Source organism: Bombyx mori, chromosome 12 (genome assembly GCF_030269925.1).
Source record: "Bombyx mori chromosome 12, ASM3026992v2".
NCBI lineage: Eukaryota > Metazoa > Arthropoda > Insecta > Lepidoptera > Bombycidae > Bombyx > Bombyx mori.
The window spans coordinates 10,763,950-10,774,998 of record NC_085118.1 but is presented as its reverse complement, the minus strand read 5'-3'; the positions used below and the strand labels follow the sequence as shown (position 1 = coordinate 10,774,998).

The 11,049-nt window shown below is 39.0% G+C and overlaps 2 protein-coding genes across 2 annotated transcripts; both read left to right on the top strand.

Annotated features, from left to right (window-relative positions):
- The first annotated feature begins 1,833 nt into the window (after window positions 1-1,833).
- On the top strand, window positions 1,834-2,571 carry LOC101735784 (histidine-rich glycoprotein-like). The gene has a single exon (XM_038021596.2). It carries the CDS (start codon window positions 1,834-1,836, stop codon window positions 2,569-2,571), a length of 738 nt encoding a protein of 245 aa, XP_037877524.2.
- A 281-nt stretch (window positions 2,572-2,852) lies between these two features.
- LOC101735643 (histidine-rich protein PFHRP-III) lies at window positions 2,853-3,977 on the top strand. Its single transcript, XM_004925535.4, has 2 exons — window positions 2,853-3,007; window positions 3,110-3,977. Coding segments are annotated over exons 1-2 (813 nt in total). The 5' UTR covers window positions 2,853-3,006; the 3' UTR covers window positions 3,922-3,977.
- The last annotated feature ends 7,072 nt before the right edge of the window (window positions 3,978-11,049 follow it).

Below are 11,049 nucleotides of genomic sequence, written 5' to 3'. Positions count from 1 at the left end.
TACGCGGTGTACCAATCCGGTAAAACATATAGAGTAATGGTGTACATACTACATGTAAATGATGTACCTAAATATTTATATCTATAGCCTGGATACAACCTTTAGCGTTATGAATATTAATATTACCATAATATAATAACAGTAATCGATTAATTAAACTAGATTTAATAAAGCTTTTGAACGTTTAAAAAAATAATTCTTGATTGAATAAATATTACAATTAATAGCAAGTATATCTGTCAAATATACATAATATAAGTATGAAAGATACTGTTAAATTATTAGCACAATTTTTCAGAGAATTTTAAATAATAACATCGGGTAGATATTATATTTTTATTCTATTAATCAGATGATATACGATGAGATGTAAGTACGGCTCCGGTCGTGAGCTTTTACTAACATTAAGATTCCTACACAGAATCTCGATCTTGAATAAGTGGCGGGATCTATTGTGAACCGGAAAAAGTAGGTACCACTATCGAGCCCATTTCTGCCATGAAGCAAGCATGCGTTGTAGCTGTTCCAATACAATCGGATATTTCGGCCGGATGTTTCACGGTGGGTGCCGACGTTGTTGTGTTCACGCTGTTGTATTCTCCTCTTAAGAGGCGATCTTTTCTAACCCTCTGTAGCCATGAAAATACGCTAGTAGCTATTTTTCAAATCGCTGAGTTTTCGACCGCATGTCTTTTTAACTGTCACTGGTGCATGACCTGTGGACTGAGAGATTAGATTAATTTGCATAAGATTATAATTTATATTTCGACAACAGCCAGGTCATAATATTGAAACCGAAACGGGTGACTGCTTCATAGCAGAAGTAGACGGGACGGTTGTATTGACCTGTGCGGATTCATTGCGCCCTACCACCAGTAATTACGCAAGTGCCTAAAGTCGGGCAGCGGCGTGCACGTTATAGTATCTGCGCACCGGTAACAACTTAAAAGGAAACACGGGCTGCGTTTACGCTAGTATTGTCCTGTTTCCTTCCTGGATAAGAACACTGTGTATATTATAAAATTATACCTAAAAAATCTAGATTACCACTATCTCTTTTTTTTCATAGGTTGTTAGACTTTGTAAAAAAACTAAATTGAATAAAAATACTTTTATAAGTGCCTAAAGCAAAATAACAGCAAAGCAACCATAAAAAATCCTAAGGCATTATTTAAAAAATAAAGTATATGTTAAGTCTTTTCATTTCAACAGGATGAAATAGAATTACGAAATGTCGAGTTTTAACTAAATATTCCCAGTCCGAACTGCAGTTATCTCTTCCACAATCTGTACTCGTATACTTGATAATTTTTGAGAGAATACACAGACTAATTTTATTTTTATTAACCTAATCTTCGAAAATTTCGGCTTCTCTTTTAGATATCCGAAACCTGTGTAGTACCTACTAAACGATGATATTAAAATCGACATAAACACCAACTTAATTACATTTTACTAATATTATGCTAATCCTTATTAATCTATTAACAGTACTAGGCACCTTATGACCTTAATTTATTCACTTTTTCAATTGCTTCGACAATGAAAAGTTCGCCCATTTAAAATTGTTATTTCCTATATAGTGAACTATGATTAAAGAATCAATTAATGAATCTATCTACATGCGTATTTACATCTAAAATGTCGTAATCATCACAAACAATAACTAGGCGTAACGCGTAGCGAGCACGGCGCTCGTGGCGTCCTTGCCCGATGGTTTCACCAACTGCAACCAACTATTTTAATGATATAAAATGGTCTCTCTGACAGCAGTGAGTCAGTTCAACAGAGGTGTTCAATTATTCAACTAGCAGGTTCAACCTACAAACAAACATGAGGACGCTAGCCGCCCTAGCCCTTTTGGGGTGTTTTTTAGTAATTTGTTCTGGTCGTGAGATTGAAAGAAAAGAAACTGATCTCGTTGCTGCCGCAAGTCATCATAAAGGCCATCACCACGAGGAGGGAGGCGGTAAGGAGCATCACGCCCATCATCATCATGAACACGGTGAGAAGGGTCATAAGGGACACAAAGGACATCATCATCATCACAAAGGAGACCATGGTGATCACCATAAACATCATCATGAAGGACATCATCACGAGCATGGAGGTGGCCATAAGAAACATTGGGATGAGCATGACCATCATGGCAAACATCATGAACATGGGCATCATCACAAAGGAGGTAAACATCATCACAAAAAACATCACGACAAAGGAGAAGAAACTGAAGGCTACCATAAAAAATACCATAAAGACGAGTACCATAAAGATCATCACTTCTACGATGACCACCACAAAGAAGGCAAACATCACAAACACGGACATCACCATGGACACCACGACAAACATGGCGGACACCATAAGAAGGGCGGTCATCATCACTCCGGTCACGATGAGCATCATCATGGCCATAAAGGACATCACGATAAGCATCATTACGATGAGGATCATAAGGGACATAAAGGTCATCACGGACATGAAGAACATCACCACGATCACCACGAGCACGGAAAGAAGGGTGGCCATGAAGATCACAAGCACTGGGGATTCCATCATGGCAAGCACTGATAACATTATAATTAAGATATTTGGATACTATGTTATGTTGTATGTTTTTGTAAATAAATAAATCTTTATTTTACCGTTTTCATACGTTTTATTTTATCTTGCATTTATATTAAGTAAAAGCATTTTACGAAAACAAATTTTATATCAGTCGTTACAAAGAAATAATTAAATTCGAGCTCTGAAGTTTGCTATTATTTGCCAAATAAAACATCTGTGACGGAACTAATTTGGTTTGACCATAGTATGAACCGATGTCGAAACAACTACTGTCGCAGAATCACTCGCCCAGAAATCTGCAGTAACGATTGCTAAAGATTACTTTGTAATCGACTGTAGATGAAAGCGTTCTTTATCTATAAATTCTAAGTGCGGTAACATTTGAGACACTCTGATCGAAGCTGTCTCAGCTCACGTTACAGATCCAGAGCCAAACCAAGTAAGTCGCCATCGAATAAAAACATAAAATTTATATTTTGCTGTTTATATTTGATTAAGATCATCAGTAAAATAAAACTATTCTGGGTTTTTTTTCTTTCAGTGATGAGGCTCTTATTATTGATATCATGTGTGCTGATTGCAATCCATGCCCGCAATGTTGCTGAGTCTAAAGGTGAAAAGTCCGAATTGGCTGCAGAGGCTGGTGTAGATCTATCAGCAGCGGGTAGTGAACCATCATCCGCAGATCAGGCTCTAGCTGGAACCGAGCACAAAAAAGCAAAGGACAGTCATCACGAACAAGGAGGTGGTCACGAGCACCACGCTAAGCATCACGAAGAACACGGAGAAAAAGGTGACAAAGGTTACAAGTCTCACCATCATCACGACAAAGGCGATCATGGACATCATGAAAAACATCACCACGAAGGCCACCATGACGAACATGGAGGGCATAAAAAGAAACATCACGACGAGCATGACCATCACGGCGAACATCATGAAGCAGCGCATGGACACAAAGGAGGAAAATTCGGTCACAAAAAGGGACATAAGAAAGGTTCTAAAACGACCGGTTTCCACCACAAATCACACAAAGATGAATACCATAAGGAACACAAGTTCTATGACGACTTCCACAAAGGCGGCCATCACCACAAACATGGAGATTTCCACGGCCATCACGACAAGAAAGGAGGACATCACAAAAAGGGCGGACATCACGAAAAGGGACATCACGAAAAACATCATGGCAAAAAAGGACATCACGACAAAGGGCATTACGACGAGGACCACAAAGGTCACAAAGGGCACCACGGTCACGAGGAGCACCACGCCCACCACCACGACCACGGCAAGAAAGCAGGCCATGCAGGCGGCAAAGAATTCGGATATAGCCACGGAAAGAAATCATAAACTTAATTTATTGTTATTCTTGTTATTTGTTACTTCTTGTTGTTGTTGCTTGTATAAATCAGTCACTAATAGTAGGTGTTTACCTAAGTTAGTAGGATATTTGAACTATCATAAAACTTCAATAATGTTTTCAAAATTTTTGTAGTTTTAAAAGATATATATATACAAAAAGTCTCTTTTTTATTTTTTACTAAACAATGTTACAGTTTCCTTACCTTTCGTATGTTTGCGAACCTAGACTTAAAATATAGAACAGCATGCATTTTAAGTTTACATCTTCCTTTAAAAACTATTAAATAAAAGAAATCAAATCTCAAACTTTAGCTAATTGAACTTGCATTCTGGATCCTATTTTAACCATTTTCTCTAAACCCTTTTTTCTATACTTCAAAACAGTTTTCTTGCTATAACTTGAATTCGCTAATTAAATCTGATATTCAGAAATATTTTATGGAGAAAATGCCCATAATTTCCACGTAGGGTAGGCGTGCTGGAGAGTGTTCACAGAGACACAGTGCTTTTTCTTTGCAAGATATGAACGTGGAAACCGGAAGACCGCGCTCAGTGATGTGGATTGTAAAAGCCCTATGTCCAGTAGTGGACGTATGGACCGATGAAGACTATAATTCAAAAAATCAAGTGTTAAATTTTGTTTATTACCCGGATATGTGACTGAGCTGACGGCCCGACAGGTGGTAAATGGTTACCGGAACCCAAAGATAGACTAAACGTGAAAATCGCCACCCACCTTGAAACTGTAGAGGTAAGAAGGTTGGAAGATTGGCAGATCTGCCACCGAGCGGGTGATATTGCTCGGTAGACCGACGGTCTGAATGTTGTTCTTCGGAACTTGTATATATGCAAACTTATCTTGAAAATGTCGTAAGCGAGATTCAGGCATCTGTCAAATATCTTGTGTTCTGTGATGGCTACCGCCACAAAACTTTGGGTCTATGTCTCAACTGTATAATTACGAAAATTAGGTTTCGCGGGTTTGATTTTTATTGCAAGATGTTATTCCTTCATCCCAGACATTCGTAAACGACAGGTAAGCACGTATTTCGTTAAAAATTTTCGTACGCGCCATCGCTTGATACAAGTTCACCAGAACACTTACTTTAGACGCCTTTAGCTCTAAGTCAACACTAGGAGTAGGGACCCCGGTAACCATACTGCCGGTAACCGTGCAACCTGCTTACTGGTGGTGGGACCTCTTGTGAGTCCGCGCGGGTAGGTATCACCGCCCTGCCTATTTCTGCCGTGACGCAGTAATGCGTATAAAAATTACCTAAACATCAGCCCACTGAGTTTCTCGCCGGATCTTCTCAGCGAGTCGCGATTCCGATCAGGTAGTAGATTCATTCGCGAAGCAGCTTCCCTTGAGTTTTTAGGTTCTCCTTTGGAGGCGCTCGGGCAGCTGTTAGCAAATCCCACCCCTCCTGCCTGAACCTCTGCTCTCCCACCTGTCCTGGTGAAACTGGCGAGGCCTCCGAGCCATTAGAAATCTCTCATTCGTAAAAAAAACAAGTACACCAGGCAACTTTTCGACTATCGTTTTTCTTTTAAATATTAAATCCTATTTAGTTATTATTAGAAATGTACTCCTTACAGGTATAAATCGTGTAAGAATTTATAATTTTTTATATTTGTCGCATTCATGAGTCATGAGTAAATCAGTCCACAGCCAACCTGGTGTTACATTTAACACTAGGCAAATTGTGATCTGTAGACTTGTGATTTCTACATATTATTATTATTGTCGTAATAGATGTGATATATTAAACACTGATATTGGAGTTCCAAGACATCAAAACATGAATACTACCCAACTTGAATTAACATTTTTTTTTACATTTCATCCTCATTAATATATACCTACTGGCAGACTTAATGCCTAAACCACACTTACCATTCAAGCAATTATCCATACTGTATTATCCATATACAATAATGCAGTGAGAATAATAAGGCATTGCTAACAAATTAAAGCAAAAATCTATGTCATACAATGTATTTTGTTTTTTTTTCGTACCTATTCTAGTAGCCGCGAGGGGTTATTCTAAATTCTCCGAACTAGTAGGTGAGTTCACGGAGCTCAAACCTGACGACGTTGCTAACACGAACCCTAGCAAGAGTCGTGCTTCGCAGAATCTACCACCGGATCGGAAACGCGACCCACTGAGAAGGTCCGGCGAGAAACTCAGTGGGCTGTGTCTGTGGGTTAATTTAGTCGCCGAGCCCTTCGTCGCAGGCACGGTTTCGACGAGAACGATGACCGGTGCTTGAGGTACCGGTAAAATGGGGCGATTAGGGATTGAGAGGCGAATCGGGAAAAAACCGGGAAAATCTTTCGACGCTCAATATAAGTTTTATATTCGTTGCAAAATCTTCCATTTTTTGTAGTTTAATAGTAGAATGTTGAAAGTTCACAAAACAACTCTGAATATGCATGATAATAGCTGCTAACTTATAAAAAATCGCGTTTCAAATTAACTTCCTGTGGTGGTAATTATTTTAGTGCTAGAAACTTTGCTCTCTTTTATTTATTTGATAATAATAGAAGACGACTATGATTTATAAACGTTATTTAGTGTTTGAACCAGCATATATATTAAAGGTAAGTCTCAGTTGTTATTGGTTTTAATGTATTTGATTAAATAAAAATACATGTAAAAATCTGTTGTTTTTGGGGATATTCGGGACGTGTTAGGTACAAATAACAACGAAAAAGAGGTCAATTGGGATGAGAATACGTGAAATGGAAACGATCTAAGTATAAATAGGTACAGGTTTGTAGGGTTGTCTATGTAGTTATAACAATATTTTTTAAATTTGTTGGTAAAAATCTGGTTTATCGAAGTGAAATTGGGAATAAGTCTTTAGTTGAAATAGATAAGCAATTTAATATAAGTAAGTCGATTTTGCAGAGACATGTAACAAGATCAATGAAATCTCAAGGTGGACAAAAATGTCTAAGTAATACAGAATAAAATATTACGGTTTTACATAACAATAAAACCGATATTATGTGCCGAGAAGGAAAACATACAGCATTGTATTATGAAGAAACAGTGTGTACTTAGCTTAGATTCCTTGTCTATGTCCAACCATAGACAGTCAATTTAGTTCCATCTTTAGCCGCTAGGTGCTGCCAGCAAGTATAAAGGGAGCGCAGCCATCTTTGATCTTCATAGTCTTCACCAGGAAGAACTTCCTGCAATGCTGTATGTTTTCCTTCTCGGCACATAATATCGGTTTTATTGTTATGTAAAACCGTAATATTGATGTGCCTCTGGAAAACATACAGCATTGTATTATGAAGACGTGTTTGTTATCTGCTGGTGAAATTATTAAGCACAACGCTATGATGAAATAGGTAAAGCCATAATAAAATTATGAAGCGCAATGATAATGTTCATAATTTATATAATTATTAAATCAAAAAAACAGTTGTTAACTTCCATGTTAATTCAATAATTAAAAAATATTTATAAGTTTGTAATAAACATTTTATCTTGTATATACAAGAAAATGTATAAATTGTATAAATGATGTATATACATCATGTAGAAGTAAATGTGTTGAAAAAAAGAATCGTGAGGATCTTTACGAAGCTCTATTATTCGGCAATAATTATTGTAAACGTTTGGATGATTTGCAATTGCCTCTAGAAAGTATTTCGTCCATTGGTTCATTATCAATCCATCTCAGAGGCTACTGCTGATCTACAACTTCTTAGAGATGCGTTGATGCCATTACCTCGTAAGGTTGAACGAAGACCAGTTTCCAATTACAGTACGGGATGCCGCTTTTGTGACAACACACATAGTTAGAAAAAAGTCCTTACGAATCTTACCGGGCATGTCTTTAGTTTCATGTTTAGAAAGCACTTATGCAGATTATTGACGAAAATGGATTTCAATTTTAGACCCAAAGACTGGTATCAGAAAGATGTTTTTCTCTGTTATCAAAGAAACTGTCTTTAGAAATGTTGAGCAAAGTAAGGTCATTAACTCTGCGTCCCGTAGCCAGCAACATGGTTGTTGGTGTCCTTCAAGCTACATTGAGGCGTGATGTGGTGGCTGGGTTTGAAGAAAACCAGTTTAGAACTATTCTCGGATCTCATGTGAATGGGACTACACTTAGTAAAATTGTAATAAGTAGTTGAATTTTGTTTAGCTATTCCGATGGCTTTTTTAAAATAGCAATTTTTATTAGAGAGCTTGAGAATGTTTGCCGTCCTACATGTATTTCGCCCACAGAAAGTAGACAGCGCTGCTTTATGATGCAGAAGGATTGTTTTATAGGCAAAATTTTCTTTTTGGAAAAGAAGAAAGAATTTGGCAACATCTGCAGACTTAGGATCAATTTTAAAACTGTAGCACCATATGCACCATCTTCTAGTTGCTGGTAAGTATGCTGACAAAGTGGATTGACACCAGCTAATTTTCAATAAATCTTCTCCTGTTTAGACCAGTCTATTATTTGTACAACCTCCCCCCCCCCCTTTAAGCTTTCAGGGTTAATGTTTAACCTGTGGAGGAGGCAGGTTTTGGATTTCGTGCGAGTTATCTAGCGTTCGGGATCTGAGGGCTTGGAAACCCAAATGCTTTCGCTCAGTCTGGGAACACTACCAGGTAGGTTCCCTAGACACTGTTGAAGTGAGTCAGTACTTTGGGGAGAAGGTTGAGAGGAGGAATTCTCCATGCTAGTTGCATCCTCTACGGTCTGCTGAAGGTATCCAATCTTGGTCGGCGAATGGGTTTATATCCGGATGACCCCACTTTCGAAAAACTTTTGTGGTCACTTGTGGTAAAAAGTGCCATTTCGCAGGTTGATTTCCTCGTGATAGCCTGTCGGCTATGATGTTGTATCTCCCCGAGAGCTAAGCTGACAGTTATCTTGAACTTATCGCTTAGGTTTAAAAATCGAAAGGTCAACGTTAGTGAAATACTTTCAGATTCATTTTGATTGTCACTACCATTGCAAATAGCTCTTTTGTGGGTGAGCCGTTTCTGTTGTTGAGCTGACCATAGACAGGACGTTAATATTTTGTCTAATTGTAACCCCTACCCATGTCCGAAGCTTCCGTTGCCAGGAAATGGTTGGTTTTGGGTCTCGGCAATGTTTGACATGTGGCTCCGCGTCAGCACTGTATTTGTAACCCCTACACATGTCCGAAGCTTCCGTTGCCAGGAAATGGTTGGTTTTGTGTATCGGCAATGTCTAACATGTGGCTCCGCGTCAGCACTGCATTTAATTGTTAACACATGCAGGATGGCCTGTTTTTTACCCCTTTTCTTGAAACTTCGCAAGAAAATTTGCAAGTTAGCATAGATTGATGTAATTCCGTCAGAGTTTGAGCTAGGATGTTGTTGAGTGGCCACTTCATTTCTCGCAATTTTCCATCGAATCCCTAGACATGTCATCTCTTGAACCAGTGTACTAATTGATTTTTTGTAAGGCTGACTTGGCAGCCCAAATAATCCAAGAGCTTTACAGCTTATGTGGCCAGAAGACTCAACTTGGAATTCTTTTGATGGACCTGGTGGGATTTGCGTAGGTGGGATAACACAACATCCCTTTGCACGCAATGTTTCCGCGACCGAGCATGCTATGCAAGCAAAAAAGGTGTATTTGTCTTCATGGACCAAGAAAAAGTCGCGTAGGTAGGTTAACATTTGACTTCCCTATGTACGTAAGGTCTTCGCGACCGAGCATGCTATGGGAGCAAAAACGTTTATTTGTCTTGGTGAAACAAGATCATGTCGTGTAAGTAAGCTAGCACTTCGATTTTGCACGCAATGCCTCCGCGACCGAGCATGCTGTGGAAGCAAAAAGGTGTATTTGTCTTCAAGGACCAAGAGAAAGTCGTGTAGGTACGTTAACATTTGACTTCCCTATGTACGCAAGGTCTCCGCGACCGAGCATGCTATGGGAACAAAAACGTTTATTTGTCTTGGTGAAACAAGATTAAGTCGTGTAGGTAAGCTAGCACTCGACTTTGCACGCAATATCTCCGCGACCGAGCGACCGAGCACCCTATATAATGGAAATGGACATGCCAGCCCAGATAATCCAAAACCTTCACAGCTTCTGCAGCCTGAAGTTTCAACTTGGATTTGTTTTGGTCGACCAAAAGGAAGTCGTCTGGGTAGACTAGCACTCGAGTTCCTTTTGCACGCAAGGTCTCTGCGACCCAGCATGTTATGGAAGCAAAAAAGGTTAATCCAAAAGCTTCACAGCTTCTGCAGCCTGAAGTTTCAACTTGGATTTGTCTTGGTCGACCAAAAAGGAAGTCGTCTAGTAGACACTAGCACTCGAGTTCCCTTTGCACGCAAGGTCTCTGCGACCCGCATGTTATAGAAGCAAAAAGGTGTGGCTCTGAAGCCAGACCGAAGGGTAGGCATGTCATTTCATACTAACTCATAAGAAGGTACCGATTCCTTCCTGGAGGTACTGATACTGGTACCTTGGTACTGATCCTCAAGAAGTATCGACGAAATTTTGCGACTGATACTAGAAAAATATTCCTGAGAAATGTTCAATTCTATCATCCAGTCCCCTGGGTGGAGAAAGTTTGGTACCTAGGTGTCCGAAAACAGTTAGGTGTTTTATCTTTACGACCTTGTTCAACTCTCGAAGATCCAAAATTGGACGCATTGATCCGTCGCTTTTCTTCCGCAGAAAAAGGTAGTTTTTTTTTTTTTTTTTGTTTTTTTTTTTTTTTACGGTATTTGGTAACCATACATGGTTTACAAATTATTACAATTTTGGTGGCACTCAGTGCCTCCCGTCGGTGTCTTCAATTGCCCCCCTCTGGATTGTGCCAGATGTTACAGACTATGATTGTTTATAATGTTTGGCTTACCTTTTGTACGAGATCGTGACAAATAGGATTGTAGCCCTCCGAGGGACTGAATAGATTTCAATTTACTATTATCAAACAAAAATTCCTCAATGAGTAGTGCGTTGGCAACAGGATACTTTGTTAGAGACCACGGAAATTAAACTTTGACGTCTTATTTCTATACATACGGCCCTTTTTTCCGTATACAATTTAAAACGCTTTTTACGGGTAACTTGTACGACGGAGACGATTTGTCAAAGTTTTCAGTAATTATGTTA